Raw genomic sequence first — 22,303 nt, forward strand, 5'->3', positions numbered from 1 at the left:
TAATGATGGCCTTCTAAAGAGGACAAGGATGCACTTGCATCCTTTACTCATATGTTACAAGGATTTGTGTGTACGTTCATTCTGAGATGAGAGTAGTGGTTCTACAATTAATCTCTTCTTGTGACCTGTAACTCCTGTCTAAAATGTTACCGCATACATTTTGTTTGTAGTTTTGTATATTAAAATTGATTGACAATAAGGACAAGTATTAGAATTAAAGTTCCACTTGTGATCAAATAAGGCATTATTCAGCTGTAATTCTTTACTTCTTTGAAGATTTCTTTGGGGCTGGGACACTAGACTCTCCAGGTATACTGCCAATTGCACTGACGACTCTTCCTTAGTTTCTGCTGGATCTCCCTCACCTCCCTGACTTTTTCATCTGTTTCTACACTCAGGCATTTTGTCATCTCATTTGTTACATGGCTTTAAATGCCATCTATATGCTGTCAACTTCCAATTTTATTTCCCCAGTCCAAATTTCTCACCTAAACTCCAGATTCATAAATCCACCTGCTCACTTAGCCTCCATTTGATGTCTACTACAGTACCGCCAAATCCTCACCCAATTTTTTCTATCCCAACTGTGATAACTCCATCCTTCCAGCTGTTCAGGCCAAAAACCTGGAAATCATTTTTCACTAGCATTTCGCTCCAAATTCCCATCAAATTGTCAACAAATCCTGTTGGATTTGCCTTCAAGATGTATCTAGCATATGACTACTTCTCACCTCCTCCACTGTTGTTGTACTGGTCTATCATCTCTCCCTAGACTACTATATCAGCCCTCTTACTTCTCTCCCTGCTTCTGCCCTTAACCCCAGTAGGATCTTCCCAGATCAGCAGCCAGTGTGCTCCTGTTCAAACGCAAGCCAGATCCCGTCACCTCTCTATTCAAAGCAATGACTTCTCATATCTCTCAGAGTGAAAGTCACAGTTGTCATAGGGACCACACAGTCCATACTCCCTCCATCTCCTACCCTCTCCACTGCTGTCACTCCCCTCCAGTCACACTGGTCTCCCTGTTTCTCTGTCACACTCTGAATGCTCCTGCCTGGTAACCTTAGATTTGCATTTCCTGGACTCCTTTTGCCCAGACACCCACGTGGCATTTTCCTAAATGGCACCTTTTCTGTGTACCCTTCCCTATTTTAATGTATGGTTTCCCTCCCTACCTTGGCTGTCCCTGTGCCCTTTCCCTGCCTTATTTCTCACCATCATGCTCCTCAGCATCTAACATATTACCATATTATTATAGATTGCTCTCTGTTGTTGTTTGTCTCCCCCCTAGACTCCGCAAGGGCAGAGATTCTGTCTGTGTCATCCTCTGCTGTGTCCCTACTGCTTGGGTGCTCAGGCCACTGGTTGATGCACAGAAGTCCTTCTTTCTTTAGGAAGATAATAATTGAGACAAATCTTATCAGCCAAAGATTTGATTTAAAAGTCAAGCTTCTTGTATTGTGCTATGCACTCAGTAGGTACACTATAAAACACGTTTGATAGGTGACATATTCTATGGGCTCTTTTCTGAAAAAAAAAAACTATGAATTCTAAAAAAAGTTGCTCCAACATTTTCTTAGACATCATTGTTCATATTTGGGGACTGCTTCCCACTCAAAAATAATATTTTAGATGGTGCTATTTTGCTTTAGGTCTGAGGCTTTCATAGCCAATTTAATAAAGAATATTTTATTAACTTTTCAGGTTTACCTCTTCCATCCATAAAACTTGAATTTTTTTTTAACATTTTTATTGGAGTATAATTGCTTTACAATGGTCTGTTAGTTTCTGCTTTATAACAAAGTGAATCAGTTATACATATACATATGTTCCCATATCTCTTCCCTCTTGAGTCTCCCTCCCTCCCACCCTCCCTATCCCACCCCTCTAGGTGGTCACAAAGCACCGAGCTGATCTCCCTGTGCTATGCAGATGCTTCCCACTAGCTATCTATTTTACGTTTGGTAGTATATATATGTCCATGCCACTCTCTCACTTTGTCACAGCTTACCCTTCCCCCTCCCCATATCCTCAAGTCCATTCTCTAATAGGTCTGTGTCTTTATTCCCGTCTTACCCCTAGGTTCTTCATGACATTTTTTTTTCTCAGATTCCATATATATGTGTTAGCATACGGTATTTGTCTTTCTCTTTCTGACTTACTTCACTCTGTATGACAGACTTTAGGTCCATCCACCTCACTACAAATAGCTCAATTTCGTTTCTTTTTATGGCCGAGTAATATTCCATTGTATATATGTGCCACATCTTCTTTATCCATTCATCTGATAATGGACACTTAGGTTGCTTCTGTCTCCTGGCTATTGTAAATAGAGCTGCAATGAACATTTTGGTACATGACTCTTTTTGAATTATGGTTTTCTCAGGGTATATGCCCAGTACTGGGATTGCTGGGTCATATGGTAGTTCTATTTGTAGTTTTTTAAGGAACCTCCATTCTGTTCTCCATAGTGGCTGTATCAATTTACATTCCCACCAACAGTGCAAGAGGGTTCCCTTTTCTCCACATCCTCTCCAGCATTTATTGTTTGTAGATTTTTTAATCTAGAGGATGACTATGAAAATAATTTAAAATCACAAAGAATAGTTATATTGATTAGTCCTTGTGAAAATTATGTTTTACTTCAGTAGGTTTTCTTGGTGTTGGTCAGAGATTAGTGGTTCTATTGGAATAATTTCACCAAAAATAAAAATGCATGCCACACACATATTTGGTTTCTTAATGCCACTCTCCACCCAAAGGAAGCAGAGATTCTTGGAGAAATGGCTGATCCCAGACCTGAGGCAAGGAAAGTGTAAGTGGTACCTAAGAATCCCGTTGTGCCTGAAAGCAAGAAAATTCTCAAGAGTTAAGAGAATTATGTCAGAAGGACAGAAGAGTGCACTAGAAGGGGCTCTTCCTGGCCACATTTGGGATAATTTGAGTATCAAAAAGAATAATGACAGAAACTGCTTATAACACACTGCTTTGAACAAAATCCACCAAACAATAACGACTCCCTGCCACCAAAAAGAAAAAAGAGAGAGAAGAGCGTGAGAAAGAAAGGCTCTTCTTAAAAGAATGCTAGCTAACAAACGTAGGAGGAATGATGGAATTAGAAAAGCATCATTTGTATTCCATGCTAAAATCACTGGGAAAAGATGATTGGGTTACAGGATATTCGTTCACACAGTGCCAGATTATCATCCCAGAAGTTACTTGCTACTTTCAGAGAGAAAACATTAATTTTTCAGAGGAGGGAGATGGGCAGTTACCCCTTGAGCCAAGTGATCCACTTGAAATTACTAACAGTGGAATATCTTCACATTACCTTTCCCTGATGTGGTGCAATGGAAAGTTTACATTACTATGAAGTGTTCTTACCACATAGCTGAATCTAATCAAGCCACTAGACTTTACTTCTGCTTTACAGGAAATAAAGTGAAATCCCACGATGACGAGTACAGACAAATCTAGAACATGGATGTTCTACAAGATAACTGCCTGAACTTTTCAAAAATTCCTCTGTCCTGGGGAAAAAAGAAAAGTAGGGAAACTATTCTAGATGTAAAAGTATAGAGATACAATAACTAAGCAATACAGTGTATAAAGTTAATTCAATATTAGATTAAAATAATCTTTAAAGATATTTTTAGGAAAATCAGAAAATTTAAAAATGGAATGGATGTTAAATGATGTTATGAAATGATTTTTACTTTTCTTTATTTTTTTTTTGGTTTGATAATTGTATTGTGGTCATTAGGAGGACATCCTTATTCTTAGGAAATGATGCTAAGTTACAAGAGTTAAGTGACATAATATTTATAATTTATATACAATGATTCAGGAGAAAAAAGCAAATAGGTGTGTTTGTGTACATGTGTGTATATATATGTATGTATATATATATACACACACACATACACAGTATTCTTTCAATTTTTCTGTATTATTGATTTTTTTTTCAAAATAAAAAAGTTGGGAAAAGCAAAAGTGCATGTAAATTAACTCTAAAAACACACTACTCCACTGATGTTTTGTCCTTTGATGGGCATTTTAGGAATATTTTATTTGTGTCATGTCTCAGTAAATTCAGTTGTAGTAGAAAACAGCTTCCACTACCAGGATGAAGAAAGCAGAACAATCTATGAAGTCTTGGCTATGTAACCCACTAGCTGGTGACCTTGGGCAACTTAACTTTTGACCCTTGAGGCTTGGTTTCCTCATTTGCATAACAAATAATGTCCTGCCCACTCACAAGATATTATGAGATAACCGTGCATTCAACCCAAAGTAATCTATAGCTGGATTCCTTTTTCTTCTCCTGGAGAGTGAAAATAACTTCATGAAAGAGGAGAATTTGACCCTTAGGCATTCATGAAAGTCTTACCTTTTAGACCACAAAGTCTACACATGGCCGCAAACACCGTAGATTCCATTTCGATATTCCTGATGCCAGCATTATATGCTCTTTTCAAGTAATCTAACCCCTTTTCTCTGGAAAAGGAGCACAACGCTCCATCTAGTCGACCCTGGCCTGAAAGAGAATGGAGAATGTTTAGCGACTTGATGTCCCATGGTGGCTGTGGCATCACTAAGAGGCTTGCTGTCAGCCCAAGTGCTCTGTGGCTGACTCTAACTCATGGGCCTGCACCCCAGGTAAGATAAATCTGGCCATCCGAATCATCCTATCAAAGGACCTGGGGCAAGGCTGTGCGCAGCTCAAGAGTCTCACACAGGAATCTCCATGGCACTGAGCTCCCCCAGCTCTGGGGCAAGTGACCATTGAATGGCCGCAGCAGCCAGCACTGTGCCCAGAGACAGTAGGACCTGGAGGGTCTCTGGAAGATCTGCCCTTTGAGGAAAATCTCAGGTTGCACCTGCGACTGGCAGCTGGCCCAGGGACAGGTGCTGGGGAAGAAGAAAAGGCTCCAAGCCCCAGTGATGATCCTAAGCTACTTGAGGATCAGGGTGGTGGTTTGGACATGGCAGCTCCATCTGTGCATCATGACCATGGTAACCATACACAGATGGTCGATTTGTCCACCTTTTCCCTGCCACACACCTCAGGCTGCACGCCATTCTTTTGCGATCACATTTTCCCTTCTAGGCTGCTCTCGGTGTTTACTTAGCACTTGAATTCCATCTGTACCAACCAGTGGGGCCAGAAGGAGGTGGAGAAAAGCCTGATGCTGTTACTCCTCCTCCACCGTGGCTGCGCTGGGAACAGGCTTCACCGCATCCCACCCCCAAGAGCGTCCTCTTGAAGTAGGGAGGCCAGTAGACTCTGTCACCATCTATATTGCAAAATCCTCTTTTTTATTTTTTATTTTTTTGCGGTACGCGGGCCTCTCACTGTTGTGGTCTCTCCCGTTGCGGAGCACAGGCCCCGGACGCGCAGGCTCAGCAGCCATGGCTCACGGGCCGAGCCCCTCCGCGGCATGTGGGATCTTCCCGGACCGGGGCACGAACCCTTGCCCCCTGCATTGGCAGGCGGACTCTCAACCACTGCGCGACCAGGGAAGCCCCTCTTTTTTCCCTTTACTGTATCTTTCATGCTATTTCCATCCTTGCTGTCTGCTTCTGCTTGTGCCCTCCTTCTTAGGGCTGCCTGCCAACACCTCTAATGCAGTGCTATTTTAGTAGATTCAAACTCAGATGTCCCACAAGTTAAGCAGGTAATGTCAACGAGGTCTGCCTGTTGGAAGGGAGCAGCCTCACCTCACCTTCAGTGAATGTAGCCCCAGATGTGGGCCGAGGCTTGCCAGGGCTGCCATGAATAAATTATTTTATATTTTTAATGTTATGTTATTTCAAGAAGCCAAAAATCTGGATTTTCATATGAAATCTCCAGAAATTATAAATGTTGGCAAAATAATTCATATTCTAAAAAATACTGTGCAGCCCAAAGAAAACATTGACTCCAATGGGTACCATTTGCAAGTTCTGGCTTAAACCCGTCAGTGACCCTCCCCAAGAAGGGGCCAGTGGCCTGAGACAAAGTCTCAACCCTATCACACCCAAAGTGGCCCCTATTTTATAACACATATGTGGTGACAACACCTTTACTAACCTGAAGTAATGTTTATAGATAATATATCTCCATATATAACTGTTTAGAATTCAATGTAATAGTCTAAGTTTGATCCAAAGGGAAAAGAAAAGAAAAATAATTAAAAATGGGGTAATATGTAGTTTGATGAACGTACTCAAATGCAGCTACACTGTAAGATTTCTAGAATGCCCTCCAAGGAATGGTACCAACCCTGGTTAGATTCTTTCTTGTGGAATGAGCAAGGTCTGTCCTGGAGGGCGTTTTCTCCTGGCCCCTCCCCGCTTGTGGCAAGAGCTGCTACTTGGGAGTCACCATCAATTTTGTTCCTAAACTTGATTTGGGGACATTTTACTCATGGCCAAGAGAAAAAAGAACTGCTGTGAGACTACCCCATCCCTTTGGGATTTCCTCCCCCAAATATCTCTTCCCATTTCCTGGTTCCCACTCTTTCCTGGGTACCAGATCCCTTCCAAGGTACAGGTGACTGTACCTCAAAATGGAAGAAACATAGAAGCATATCCCCATTTTCCGATTTAAATTAAAGGCATCAACAGAGATAAGATTTTGCTAACATCACAAATTGCATTTGAGTATCCAATTTGTTCTAGGAGGATTAAACCTACTCTCAAAATAAATTCATTATGTGTGTGTCTCCACCGCTTATTATGTCCTTACGTTCCTATGCTTTAGTAAGTTGAAAAGGCTGTTTCAGTTCCTTTTTTAATCCCCAACTATGAATTTCTAAAGTGGAGTTTTTAATATAAATTGTGGGTTTGAATAACAAAGTATTGCTGGCAATTTTCTGCTGCTTTCACAGTTTATAAATTCTTCTCACCTTCATAAAAATCATAGGTACACATCGTATGTCCAATGAGGGTTGGGAAGTCAGGAATTTCTTTGCTACAGTTGAATAGTTCCTCAGCCAGTTCTTTGTCAAGTTCAGTACTTCTGGTGACAACATTGTCCAAGATTACCTGTTCAAACCGGGGCTTAAAAAAGGAGTCTACGGCTCTATCTGTTATTACAACAGACCCTGGTGCAATCCCTGCAGTGTGGGAATAAATAGGTGGTTACAGAAGAATGTCACTTAGGTTTACTTTTGACACATAGTATGTAATCTCTTCTGCCAACATTAATTAATGCTAGTTGCTAATGATTCTCCCCATTTTCATCTTTAAAATTATTTTCTTTTCCAAATGCAATTAAATAATAACATTCCGAACAGGCATTTACATTTGCTTTCTTTCCAGATTCACATTTACAAGTTGATTGGGTTTAAATTTCAAGACAAACATGACTCTTGGACATGCAAATTAGTACTGGCCTTCAGGTTCAAATTTGAATAAAGTAGGTCAGGAATAAACTAAATGAGCCTGCCAGAAAGTAGTTTTCATAAAGTGATGTGACTACTTGATATTTAATCTTCTCTGCAACTCCTTGATTACTATAATTTCTTTGTATCTCTGTCCTCTCTTCCTTTTGATTCTCATTACATCCATTCCCTCTTCCCCTCTCCCATCCCATGTAAATTAGGCCTCTTGGCTGACCTTCCATTGCTACAAAGTCTGGCTTGCTCCTGGGACTCAGGAACTCAAGTCTCAGGGACTTGAGAAACCATTTTCTGCCAACTGTTATTCCCCTGGCCTGGTGTGTTCCCTCATCCTCCCACACACACTTTCATCAGACCAACTTCAACTCATTCTTCTGGTGTCAGCTTAAGTCACTTCCTTCAAAAGATCTGAATCCACAGAGGGGGAAAAAATTAAAAGGCAACACAGATACATTACATTCAATTTTCCCAGGTCCAGCTTTTGACCTAGTTTTTGACCCGTTCTGATTCCTGTTTAGAGCCTGGATGAGGGGATATATATTGATAGGGCCCTAGACTCTCTCTCTGTCCTAATAGTCATCATATTTTTTGTAATTACTCATTTGTTTGTCTATTGCCCTGATAAAACATAGGCTCTATGAAGGCAAGAATAATGTCTGTCCACTGTTGTCTCCCCAGTAGCATTGTGCCTATCACATTATAGGTATTCCAATAAAAATTTGTTGAATGAGTGAATGTTTCCATAGAGATGCCATAGACAGAGATCTGCAAACTACAATCCATGGGCCAGATCCAGCCCATCTTCGTAAATAGAGCTTTATTGGAACACAGCCACATTCATTCATTTGCATATTTTCTATGATTGCTTCCACACTCTAATGGCAGAGTTGAGAAGTTGCAACAGAAACCGTATGGCCTGCAAAGCCTAAAATATTTACTGTCTGACCTTGTATAGAAAAAATTTACCAACCCCTACCATAGCACATAGCCATATCCTTCTGGGTTCTTAATAAATTCCAATGTGGATCAACATGGGGTTAATTTAGAAGATCCAGCTAGAGCCCCAAGGTAGGCTCTGATGATAGAGCCTCGGTGAGTCAGATACTTTTTAAAGAAATCAAACAAGTATCTTCTTGAATTATTCACAGTGTCCTAAAAACAGGAAAGTGACTGAGAAGGAAGTTGAAAATGTGGAAATCAAAAATGAAGTTATTCACATGACATCCTAATATTTAGATGTATTAGAGCATTTATATCCCAGTTAAAGTCTCTTAAAGGCCAAGGCACTGTTTATTTGAGTACCTCATCATAATGAAGTTTTGTTGGCTCATCTAAAGAGTGGTAACATCAGCAAAAAAAACAAACAAAAAAAACCCCAACAAGCTACACCTCCTTCATCTCCAAATCAAAGTTTTTAAAACAAAACAAACACATCTTACTGATAAGCTAAGAGTTCTTAATGAGAACAGAACTTCAAAATGATGGATAATCCACAACAGCACATTGCTTTAATTTCCCACAATTCATAGACCTTCATTGTGCTACATGGGCTATATGTATCATGTTACCATCAAACAAAAGACCTAGAATCCATGACCATGAGCTGGATGGTCAGCAGGTTGCTTTGCCCACACTGGACACTTGTTAATATCAAGGGGCAACCACAGCAGTCAGGGTGGTACATTGCATGGGCATGGGCTATGCAGACAGATCCTTGTATCCCACAACTCAAGAATTATGAGCAATCTTAATAACAGTGTTATCCATTTCATCCCCAAATTCCCTACTATTGCTTATTTGGGATAATATTGGATAAACAACAGTCCAGAAGGATGCCTGATCTAATAATGATTGCTAACATTCTCCTTCTCTTTCTGGATGGACATCCATAGATGTCCTTCTTTAATCCATCTGTGAGGGCCTTGGCTGGACTTTATTCCTGTACCACAGCTGTGGAAAGGGCATGATATTTTTGAACGTGTTTGTTTCTAGTGAAGCATGACTTAGCCACCTGTGTAATTCTAAGACCAAAATCTCAGCCTTTTTTTTTTTTTTTATAATTCCCATTCAGTCCTGTCACTCTGTCAACCAAACATTTCCAGTTACAATGCCCTGTGTGTATTTGCATTTGGTGACATAGTAGAATCATCCCCTTACAAGATCTGCTCCTGAAGAAGAGGTTGAAAAAGAAGAAGGTCTCCACAGAACTTTACCTCAGCCCAGGGTAGATGTATAAACAAGGCTCCTGACTAGCTGCCTGACCAGCCAAGGAAGAAGGGAGGAGAGGAGGCTCTGAGAAAACCTTAGGAAGCATCACCCAACTCTTCCCTAAAAGCCTGGCCTGATCTCTTCTGCTGTGTTGGTGAGGAAAAGACCCAGCCAAGAAAAGGGTAGTCACTGACATGAGCTAAAAGCAATGTTTTCCTAAGAGCTATTGATGTCTGCTTACTTAGCTGATAAACAAGGCAAATCTTAGTGATTTATTTCTTTTACTTGAGAGCACTTATAAAATTCCTAAGCTTCAAAATCTATTCGAACCCTCAAAACTTACTCTTATCCTCAAAACATATTTCCTAGCAAGTTTCCACTCCTCCCCTTAAGAACACCTAAGTCCATCTGGGCAGTGGGCTGTGGGATGTCTCACTCCAGGTTTCCATGCAGGGAAAAAGAGAAAGATTATATACACATGCATTTCCTTAAATTTTTAAAATTTTCTTTAAATTTAAATTTCTCAATTGCCTCAAGCCCAGCCCCCTGACACTTTTTAGCCCATCCGGATTTCTTCTGGGCTCTGAGTACGTTGGTGTGTTACCACACCAATAGCTTACCCTGTATGGAACAACCACTTGGATTTAATAGTATATAAATCAATCCATCTCACCTATTCCCCCTGATGTACCAATTCTGATAATGGTAACGTCACAGCACCGGGCATGGTACAGTAATTTAATGAGTTCATGAAGCATAATAGAAATGGAGGGGATGCCCATGCCATGCTGTGGAGAGAAAAGGGAAAGTCATTATACATCTTGCAGAATGATAACACACACAGGACATATTTACTTCCTTCATTACAAGTTAACAGTCCTCAGGTAAATTTACATAATCATTATGACTTTGCCATAGCTGAGGAAAACGTAAGTCAGCTCTAACCGACGCCCACATGACATGCTGATAGATGGGTCCATCTGTGACGATGAAAGAGAGACATCTCCCTGTCAGTTAAACTGAGTTCAGCCCTCATTGTCAAGAGCAGAAGGTGGGGGTGGCGTGGTGTACTGGTGTGTCAGGGCAGTGCCATTTCTCAGTTCCCCACTGGGCTCTTCACAGTGAGTTTTGAAAAAGAGCTCTTTGCAAGATTGACTTGATTTTGAGGAAATATAGATTTGGCTACCATGTATTTAGTCCTTTTCCACTATACTAAATGAAAGAGTAAATCCATCTCATTACTCTCATGTGTCCTTGTTCATTTGTTGATAATTCTGTTGAGCTCTGAAAGGCACAAGGGTAGAGATGTGGGTTACATCTACACCTAACAATTTGGAGTATATAATGGATACACATTCAGTATATAGATCATGACTGCAACTCTAGTCTTCCTCAGCATTTGGAAGAGTAGAATCAATGTCACAGAATAAGGGTCAACACAGGTTAGAGGATTTGGCCACTCCTGGTGGTTACAATATGTTCTAATAACGCTCCAGAAAGGTCCTCCATGCTGGAATCTGTAGTAGCTAGAGCTAAGTTTAGAATGGGTGTCTATTTCATTCTTAATATAACACGAGAGAGTCAAATGTGGTCTTCAGTATTCTACTCTTGGGCACAAAGACTTTGTGTGCAGAAAAGCACCAGGGGCATCTTGGCAGTTAGGTGATGGCTGACACTAATTCTTCATTAACAAATCTAGAAAACTATTACAGCCATGACCACAATATTTTCACCTGAGTTCCCTTCTTCTCACTATCAAGAATATTAAACTATGGAAACTTTGAACCTCTGGGTTTCCCATTTTTGGTTGCCATGGAACATGTTCTGACTTCCAAATGCATTGTAAGTCTCCTAGAGGCTATCAATCAAACCGGTATTAGTTGTATGTCCAAGATTCAGTAACACAATAGTACTGCGGGACTTTAACACCTCACTTATACCAATCGACATATCATCAAGACAGAAAATTAATAAGGCAACACAGATTTAAATGACACAATAGACCAGATAGATTTAATTGATATTTCTAGGACATTTCATCTGAAAACAGCAGATTACACTATCTTCTCAAGTGCACTGGTAACATTCTCCAAGATAGATCACATCTTGGGTCACAAATCAAGCCTCGGGAAATTTAAGAAAACTGAAATAATATCAAGCATCTTTTCCGACCACAACACTATGAGATTAGAAATAAATTACAGGGAAAGAAATGCAAAAAACACAAACACATGGAAGCTAAACAATACGTTACTAAATAACCAAGAGATCACTGAAGAAATCAAAGAGGAAATCAAAAGATACCTAGAGACAAGTGACAATGAAAACACGACAGCCCAAAACCTATGGGGTGCAGTAAAAGCAGCCCTAAGAGGAAAGTTTATAGCAATACAATCCGACCTCAAGAGCCAAGAAAAATCACAAATAAATAATCTAACCTTACACCTGAAAGAACTAGAGAAAGAAAAAAATAAAACCCAAAGTTAGCAGAGGGAAAGAAATCATAAAGGTCAGAGCAGAAATAAATGAAATAGAAACAAAGAAAACAATAGCAAAGATCAATAAAACTAAAAGCTAAGTCTTTGAGAAGATAAACAAAATTGATAAACCTTTAGCTAGACTCATCAAGAAAAATAGGGAGATGACTTAAATCAATAAAGTTAGCAATGAAAAAGGAGAAGTTAGGACGGACACCGCAGAAATACAAAGCATCATAAGAGACTACTACAAGCAACTCTAGGCCAATAAAATGGCATGGACAGAAATGGACAAATACTTAGAAAGGTGTAACATTCAAAGACTGAACCAGGAAGAAACAGAAAATATGAACAAACCAATCACAAGTAATCAAATTGAAACTGTGATGAAAAATCTTCCAACAAACAAAAGTCCAGGACCAGATGACTTCACAGGTGAATTCTATCAAACATTTAGAAAAGAGCTAACACCCATCTTTCTCAAACTCTTCCAAGAAATTGCAGAAGAAGGAACACTCCCAAACTCACTCTACAAAGCCACCATCACCCTCATTCCAAAACCAGACAAAGATACTACAAAAAAAGAAGGTTACAGAACAATATCACTGATGAATATAGATGCAAAAATCCTCAACAAAATACTAGCAAACAGAATCCAACAACACATTAAAAGGATCATACATCATGATCAAGTGGAATTTATCCTAGGGATGCAAGGATTCTGCAATATACAAAAAATCAATCAATGTGATACACCATATTAACAAATTGAAGAATAAAAACCATATGATCATCTCAGTAGATGCAGAAAAAGCTTTTGACAACATTCAACACCCATTTATGATAAAAACTCTCCAGAGAGTGGGCATAGAGGGAACCTACCTCAACATAATAAAGGTCATATATGACAAACCCACAGCAAACATCATTCTCAATGGTGAAAAATGGAAACCATTTCCTCTAAGATCAGGAACAAGACAAGGATGTCCACTCTTGCCACTATTATTCAACATAGTTTTGGAAGTTCTAGCCATGGCAATCAGAGAAGAAACAGAAATAACAGGAATACAGACTGGAAAAGAAGAAGTAAAACTGTCACTGTTTGCAGATGACATGATACTGTACATAGATAATCCTCAATATGCCACCAGAAAACTACTAGAGCTAATCGATGAATTTTGTAAAGTAGCAGGATACAAAATTAATGCAAGAAATTTCTTGCATTCCTATGCATTAACAACAAAAGATCAGACAGAGAAATTAAGGAAACAATCCCATTCACCATTGCAACAAAAAGAATAAAATACCTAGAAATAAACCTACCTAAGTAGGTAAAAGACCTGTACTCAGAAAACTGTAAGACACTGATGAAAGAAATCAAAGATGACACAAACAGATGGAGAGATATACCATGTTCCTGGGTGGAAGAATCAATATTGTGAAAATGACTCTACTACCCAAAGCAATCTACAGATTCAATGCAATCCCTATCAAACTACCAATGGCACTTTTTACAGAACTAGAACAAAAAATCTTAAAATTTATATGGGGACACAAAAGACCCCGAATAGCCAAAGCAATCTTGAGGGAAAAAGTGGTGCTGGAGGAATCAGACTCCCTGACTTCAGACTATACTACAAAGCTTCAGTAATCAAGATGGTATGGTACTGGCACAAAAACAGAAATATAGATCAATGGAACAGGATAGAAAGCCCAGAGATAAACCCACACACATATGGTCAACTAATCAGTGACAAAGGAGGCAAGGATATACAATGGAGAAAAGACAGTCTCTTCAATAAGTGGTGCTGGAAAAACTGGACAGCTACATGTAAAAGAATGAAATTAGAACACTCCCTAACACCATACACAAAAATGAACTCCAAATGGATTAAAGACCTAAATATAAGACCAGACACCATAAACCTCTTAGTGGAAAACATAGGAAGAACACTCTTTGACATAAACCACAGCAAGATCTTTTTTGACCCACCTCCTAGAGTAATGGAAATAAAAATAAACAAATGGGCCCTAATGAAACTTAAAAGCTTTTGCAAAGCAAAGGAAACTATAAACAAGACGAAAAGACCACCCTCAGAATAGGGGAAAATATTTGCAAATGAATCAATGGACAAAGGATTAATCTCCAAAATATATAAACAGCTCATGCAGCTCAATATTAAAAAAACAAACCCAATCCAAAAATGGGCAGAAGATCTAAAGAGACATTTCTCCAAAGAAGACATATAGAGGGCCAAGAGGCACATGAAAATCTTCTCAACATCACTAATTATTAGTGAAATGCAAATCAAAACTACAATGAGGTATCACCTCATACCGGTCAGAATGACCATCATGAGAAAATCTACAAACAACAAATTCTGGAGAGGGTGTGGAGAAAAGGGAACTCTCTTGCACTGTTAGTGGGAATGTAAATTGATGCAGCCACTATGGAGAATAGGATGGAGGTTCCTTAAAAAACTAAAAATAGAATTACCATATGATCCAGCAATCCCACTACTGGGCATATACCCAGAGAAAACCATAATTCAAAAAGAGTCATGTACCAATATGTTCATTGCAGCACTATTTACTATAGCCAGGTCATAGAAGCAACCTAAATGCCCATTGACAGATGAATGGATAAAGATGTGGTACGTATATACAAGGGGATATTACTCAGCCATTAAAAGGAATGAAATTGGGTCATTTGTAGAGACGTGGATGGATCTAGAGACTGTCATACAGAGTGAACTATGTCAGAAAGAGAAAAACAACTATTGTATATTAACACATATATGTGGAATCTAGAAAAATGGTACAGATGAACCGGTTTGCAAGGCAGAAATAGAGACACAGATGTAGAGAACAAACGTATGGACACCAAGGGGGGAAAGCGGCCGGGGGTGGAGTTGGTGGTGGGATGAATTGGGAGATTGGGATTGACGTATATACACTAATATGCATAAAATAGATAACTAATAAGAACCTGCTGTTTAAAAAAATAAAATAAAATTCAAAATAAATGAACAATGCTAAAGGAAAAAAAATAAGTAAAAATGATAAACCCCCCCAATAAAGACAGCAATTAATCAGTTAAATAAAAGCAAGTACAATATCAACAAAGAGAAACAAATAAAACTTATATTCTATCACCCATTGACAAAATAATACCAAAACATTAGAAAAAAATGATCTGAATTGATACATGAAATACACACAAAACAGCTGTTATAGCAGACTATTTGAAGAATAGAGAAAATTTGAAGGAAACTTTAGAGAGTTACATACATACATACACACATACATGCATACAAGTATAGATGATAGATGGAAGGATAAAGAAAGAAGGAAAAAAAGAGAAAGAAGGAAAAGAAAGAAAGAAAAAGGAAGGAAGGAAGAAAGGAAGAGAAAGAGAGAAAGAAAGAAAGAAATCAGATAGATGGGTAGATACATACACAAAAGATGGAAACATGTATATCAGTAATTCTGAATATGGCTACAGTTCCTTATTCGCATTTTTCTGTATTTTTTAAGTTGATCAAAATTAAAAACATTACTTAATCAAAAAAAATGTATATCCAAGATTAACAAGACTGGACTCTACCACTAATGAATAAACTCTCTAAATCTCATTTCCTCAATTGTATATTAAGAAAATGAACCATTATTTAATCTATTAGGTTCCTCCTAAATCAGATATTTAATAGGTTTATGATTATCACTTAATATGTGTCACGGTGATAAAATGACAAATGGGCTTGTATGTTTCTGCTAGACTCTCTCTCTTTCTCTCTTTCTCTGTCTCGCTCGCTCGCTCTCTCTCTCTCTCACACACACACACACACACACACACACTCCTCAGCAGCTGCTGGAGAGGAAGAATTTTCAAAGAAGTGGTCTCAACTGGAAATCCTCTTTCTGCCTAGTGAGACTCATTTCTAATTGTCTGACCCCTCTGGACATGATGCATATTTCAGTTCTTTTTCCCTGATGGACAGCAGGATCAGTCTACTGCCATTTTTATATCTTACTCTGAAGTTTTACTACTTGTTTATGATAGTTTCACATTTTTATAAATTTTACTTTTCTGTCCTTACCCATTTATTGTGCAAAGAAAAGGACAAAGAGTTGTAGTCTAAAAGTCAAGCAAAAGTTAGCAAGACAAAATGTGCCAAGATCTGGGGATACTCAGTTTCTTTCTAATGTAGCTTCCTGTAATTGTTGAATGAACAAATGAACGAATGGATTCTCCCATGTGAGCCCAAAGCAGGTTTCATGTATTTTGTCCCAGAGGGGAGACCAACTTGGCTGTCCCACCGGTGTTGCATAATTTTCCCTTCTTCGGTCTAGGCTTCCAGCCATGATCATCCATCCTTCCATCTCCACGTGCTATAGAGCAATTGATAGTTATTCCCCGGTGCGGGAGTCACATATAATCCAGCTCCTTAGAATTATCACATCTCTGCAGTGGATTCTTCCCTTGTCACCTGGCATGCTTAGCTGTGCCCCTTATGAGGACTGCAGTGTACAGATATGTACAGACTCAGAGCTATTGTTTCCGAATACAGCCCTGTGGCAGAGAGACCCACTTGGAAGGCAAGCTGGGTGCACACGCATGTACGTTCCGCTAAGTGTATGCTATCCTGAGTCCAAGAGGGAAACGGTCTCTGTGTTCCCTAAAATTGCAAGTCATTCCACTTTCATATTGTCTCAGGACACTGTGTGTCCAGAGCTGTTAACATATTCTAAATACAGGAAAGCAGTTTGCAAGAGCTCCATGGAAATGTATTAGCAGCTTTTCAGTGAGCTTATTACAGTGTTAAATGGCACAACTTGGGTAATCCTGAAAATTGGCCCCTGTGTACTAAAAGCCCAACATTCCCAAAGCTGGATAAAGGGTAGAGGAGAAAAAATTGCTGGTGGCTTATTAATCAGTTACAAGCTAAAGAGAGGAAATGTGCTTTGAGGGTTTTTTCTCCTAACTTGCATAGCTAAGTGGTAACTAATAAAGCAAACCAAAGTAGCACTGAATGTTATTTTCTGCCCCTAGGACTTTTTCCAACTATGAATGTCACACCTGGACACTTAATTTATTGTGTGAAAATGCAAAGCAGGAGGGGAAAAAGAACTCCTGTATTTGGAAGTTCCCACTTTCTTTTGCTAGCTTGTGATGACTATGTGACGTGCAGCCATTGAGTACTTACACTGATAGAGAGCACGGGACCAATTTTGTACATACAATATCTGTCAGTCCCGGCACAGATGTCCTTAACGTCTTCTTCACTGTCTTCCAATCTGAGTTCCTTGTGCATAAACAGTGCAAATGCTTTCATTCTGTTAGGGCTTCCACCAACGCAGACAAACTGTTAATAAAAATAAACAATAACCTGCCTTAGTAACTGGGATAAAAAGCAAGGGTCAGCTTTCAACTTTAATGTTTTTATTTTTCAATTATATTCTTAAGGGTATATGTAGATGTTATGGGTTATGTTCATGAGTTAACTAATTGGCATCATTACCCGGTAAATAAGGCAACCAGAAACATAGTTTATGTACATAATTAGTAATGAAAAAGATAATCACAAAATCAAAATAAGTGTTGATTTTGTTCAGGTGGGTGTTTCCTGGTGTTTTTGTCATGGTGAACATCAAGAAGCATCTTAAGTGGACATAGGCAGCTTATTGTTGGGCATTAGCGGGCTATAGGCTTAATGTGTCAATTCCGAGGACATGGAAATACATAACATGAGAACTATAAGTTTAGATGTGTTTTCTGATTCCACATTCCCAATCATACGTTTTTATTATAAAATATACTATGTTAATTTAAAGCTTTAAAGAAAACACATCAAGACTCTTTCCAACTTCTCATTCAGAAGACATTTTCATGGAACAAGCCTTATCATTGTAGACTAGAAATCTCACTACGGTATTTCTTCATTTCCAACAATTTGGTTTTATTTTTGTCTTATTCACATTTTAACATCTCTGAAATTACAATATGGATTGTAGTCAAGGGTGTCAAATCTAATAAAATATGGTAATAAAATTGTCTGGTGGTTGCTTGTGCAATAGCCTCTTAGGGGTACATCAGTCCCAGGGATGGGAGAGGTGGATATCAGAGAGAGGATGGACATGGCCTAAGAGCAGCGTGGATGAGCAGCCAGACTGGTGGGGACCAGGGCTCAGCAGTGGGGAGGAGGAGTGGCAGCAGATGTCAGAGACCCGAGGAAGCACAGCCCACAGAAAGGTGCCAGGTGCAAAGTCATTCTGGAATCTGAGCTGAGCAGTGAGGTGCACAGAGTCTGAAGAGGCTCCAAGTCAGAGAGATAAGGCAACACAATGGTTTAAGGACTAACCTTTGAGGTTAGAGAAGCCTGGCTTTGCACCCCAACCCTGTATCTGATTAAGTAGTTTGTTCAGTGTTATACGTGTAATCTCTACGTGCCTCAGATTATCACCTCCAAAATAGAAACAAACAAACAAACAAAAACACCGTAGTATCCTTCAGAGGGTTTTTGTGAGGATAAGATGAGATTGAACATGATAGGGGACAAAGCCAGGCACTTTCTGAGTGGTCAACAAATGGCAACTTCCGTTTTTCATATCATAGAGCAATTTCCTGGCCCTGCTTTTGAGCTTGCTTATTTGTTTCTGTATTTTTGGAATTTAGTGCAAATGAAACTAGTTCAAATCCAGTAAGGAAAAGGCAGCTGGTAGTGCCTGACTGATGTGGGCAGCATTAGGCAGAGCTTCAGAAGGATTGCCAGTGAGGCCCCTCACAAGGATAAAGAGTATCTGCCCAAGGAAATAACTAACTGAGGTTGTAGAATTAGGTGCCCTATTCACAATTCACTGTGAGTATTGGGTGGTCTCATTACATGATGCATTTTGTTTCCATTTAGCAATAATTCCTATGCCACCCTCATTCTCGATGGTGGGATGTAATTATCCTTTTATCCAGGCCCTCTGCCTCTCTTCTACCCTCATTATTATCTTTTCTGTGTCTTCTTATGAGTTTCTCTGTTGGGGCCTAAAGTTGGTAATGAACTGCAATGAAAGTTAGCCATCAAGGCTGAGTAGCAAAGAGGATAAGACCATGGTCTAAGGTAAGTTTTTAAATTAGCATTGATTATTTGTGAAATATTCCCCTCTGTTCGTATGGACAGTTAAGACTTGGCTCAAGATCCAAGTACAAGGAGGTCATTTTTGTTGTTGTTATTTCCTTTTTACAAAATACAGTAGTTTGAAAATAACCTCAGTGTGTGGTGCCAGTAAATGTAAATTACAACTATTCAGATTGACCATAAAACCAAAACAGATGTTGGAATAGCTTGTGGTTTGAATTCTTCTTTGAACTTAGATATTGCTGTAATCAACAGGAATTTCTGAATGTTTCTGGAGACATAAAGATGATAAGTGTAGACAAAAGCGTTTTTGTTCTTGAAGACTTACTTCTAAATCAGACTTACTAAATATCACCTATTGACACAATTTTCAGTCTGGCTGCTTTGACGAGGAGTAAAATATGGCTGAAGACCACCAACCAACAATGACTTTAAGTGACACTTTCTGTGATTTATGTCCCCCCCAAAAAATTATCATTTGTCCTGGTTTTATCAAAGAAGATAGAAATGTCTTGGGAAGGAGTCTGAAGCATTACAAAACTATGTTAAGGACTTTGCCTAAAGACTGCCAGAATGAACTCACTTTCAAATATGCCTAGTGTCTTGAAAGACTTAGCTTTGCCATGTTGTATTTATCTGGTCCTACTGCAGTATATGTATTTTGTCTGTTAATAAAGGAGTATAGAGACTTAAAATACATATTACATAGTATTGTAAGATAATGCTTTTCCATGTTACTTGAGATTTCTAGGGAGAGATTGGAGGGTACCAGTTAGTGATCTTATAAAAGATATATTTGGAGGTTGAATTTGAGTAGATAACTTCTAAAGATACTCCACTATATTTTTCAACTGATTGATTGATTCAAGTCTATATGACAAAAGACATTAGCTGTTTACCAAACTCTTCCCCCTTCTTTCTGGGCACACTACTAAACTCAACTTCCCAGCCTCCTCTTCAGGTAGATGAGACCATATGCCTGAGTTCCAGCTACTAGAATGTGAACAGAAATGGTGTCGCTTCCAGTTCTAACACATAGAAATCTCCCATTGGTGATCCTATAGATTGTCTTCTGTTTGTCTGCTGAATGGGCGCTGACACCCAGTGAAACTTTGCAAGGCACTCCTTGAAGATGACAGAGCAACAAGATAGAAGGAGCCTGGGTCCCTAATCACCAGTTGGAAGAAAGCCACTGATTGACCAGGAGCACCCACTTGGTACTCAGTGTGAGTGAGAAACAAACTTACATTGTGTTAAGCCACTGATATTTTGAAGTAGCAACTAACAAAACCTTTTAAGTACAGTAAGTAAGAAAATGAATAAAATAGGAATGGTTGTCAGAATCTTTAAGATTTAAAATTTTACACACCCAGAGTTCTCCTTTTCTTTGAAGATAGTGCTGTTAATAATGATTATCATCTCTGTGAAGACAAGGCTGAGTTTTCAGGTACTGATGGATTATGTCCTCTCTTATTAGCTAGAATTGCTACCCTGGAATTTAAGGGAGTTGAGAAATTGAACCTAGCATGTTCTTATTCAAAGATAAGAACGTAACTGGAAGGAGGCAAGTTTCTGAGAAGAGCATCTATAAATATAAGTCAGGCTTTACCTGTTGCCTCTAAAGAATAGGTTAAACAGCCAATTCTGATCATTTGGAACTACGTTACCTGCTCCCCAATCTACACCCCCCCCCACACACACACACTTTTGCCTCCTATCCATCAAAATGGCCCAATCAATAGAGTTGTTCTCTAGTAGAAAAAAATGAGTTCTAAACCAGAGCATGTCTTTTTATCCAAAAGAGAATCTATTGAAATTGTCCACAACCAGGTGGATTATGAGCTTATAAGGTTGGATAGTGGTTATGATGAAGTATGAGAATAAGTGCTGATAAAAATCTAGGCAGGTAGAGGAGAGACAGATACCTAGATATGTAAATTATAGATCACTTTCTATCTCAAAAACATCAGTCTATTTAGTTATTAATTAGATGTTCATGTTAGTTTATTAATTATGATAGATCATTTAATTAATCAGAATTATCCTTATGTAAGGGTCCTGGAAAAGTCATTGTGAAGCATGAACCTCAAACCTAACATTTGAATTCAGGTAAAGTCCAATTAATGAGTATCAAAGACAGCCTTGATCAATTTACTCTTGGAGCATAAACATCAGAAACAGCAGTAGGAAGAGATGAAAAGATGAAGCAAAAGATTGAGGGAAGGCCATGAAAGAGCAAAGAGCCGCTGACTGCAGAGGAGTAGGGAAATGGGCGGGTCACATCAGATGAGCCCACACCATCACACCTGTGCCCTAGGAAAGATGGCAGGGGGAGGGAGCAATGTAGCCCCTACTGTTAATGAATATCATAGATTTATTTCTTCTCCTCCCCACCCTGCCACCCTTCCTTCCTTCTCCTCCTCCTCCTTCTTTGTCTAGCTAACCGCCTCCTCCTCTTCCTCCCCTTTCTTCAATGCCCCCTGTCAATTAATAGACTATTCTCAGTTATGATGACTCAAAAAGCCCAGCTAGTGCAGTGGGCAAGAACCCTGGAAATTGGACTTAGAAGAATTTGGTCCAAGTCCTAGCTCTGCCACTATATGGTGTAATTTGTTAACCACCTTTGACCACTCTGAATTCAATTTCCTTGTTTTATGGAGGAAATGAATATCTGCTACACCCACCTAAAAGAGGGAATGTGAAGATTTGAGGTAGTGGGTCTGAGAGCTTTTATTTTTGTTCTTGTAATTGCTAAAGGAGTGAATAAAAGTCAGATGAAAACTGCACAATTCTCTAGCGGTGGGACTGTGATTAGGTGTAGGCCTTTTAGAAAACAAAAAAAAATTTTTTAAGTTCATTCCCTTTGACCATTTCTGTAAATCTTAATAGACTTAAATGTAAAAAAAATTATAGGTACAAAAATATCCATTTGAGTGTGTTTATGATAGAAAATACTTCAACATTAAAGTCAATAGTAGACTATGTAATGTATGGCACAGGCGCTTGGCATCCATAAACCATGTGTTTCAAAGAGAACACTATAATATGGGGAAATGTTAATGACATAAAGTTAAGTGAAAAACACAGACTGTAAAGTTATGTA

General features: G+C 39.0%; 1 protein-coding gene across 4 annotated transcripts in view; it reads right to left on the reverse strand.

The window, feature by feature from the left end:
* The window catches only part of UPP2 (uridine phosphorylase 2), a 44,516-nt gene that overhangs the window by 9,118 nt on the left and 13,095 nt on the right, over positions 1-22,303 (reverse strand). For 2 of the 4 annotated variants that reach the window (XR_009520166.1, XR_009520165.1), the window contains exons 3-7: positions 17,278-17,436; positions 10,267-10,381; positions 6,891-7,100; positions 4,391-4,537; positions 3,385-3,530 (exon numbers count right to left, since the gene is read on the reverse strand). Coding sequence is in view for 2 of the 4 variants with exons in the window: in XM_060016766.2 (XP_059872749.1) it covers positions 4,391-4,537; positions 6,891-7,100; positions 10,267-10,381; positions 17,278-17,436 (631 nt within the window). In the remaining 2 variants the exon portion in view is untranslated. The remainder of the gene's footprint in view (positions 1-3,384; positions 3,531-4,390; positions 4,538-6,890; positions 7,101-10,266; positions 10,382-17,277; positions 17,437-22,303) is intronic. The other 2 variants (XM_060016766.2, XM_060016765.1) reach the window with 1 other exon arrangement.

Source organism: Delphinus delphis, chromosome 7 (assembly GCF_949987515.2).
Source record: "Delphinus delphis chromosome 7, mDelDel1.2, whole genome shotgun sequence".
In the NCBI taxonomy this organism is placed as follows: Eukaryota; Metazoa; Chordata; class Mammalia; order Artiodactyla; family Delphinidae; genus Delphinus; species Delphinus delphis.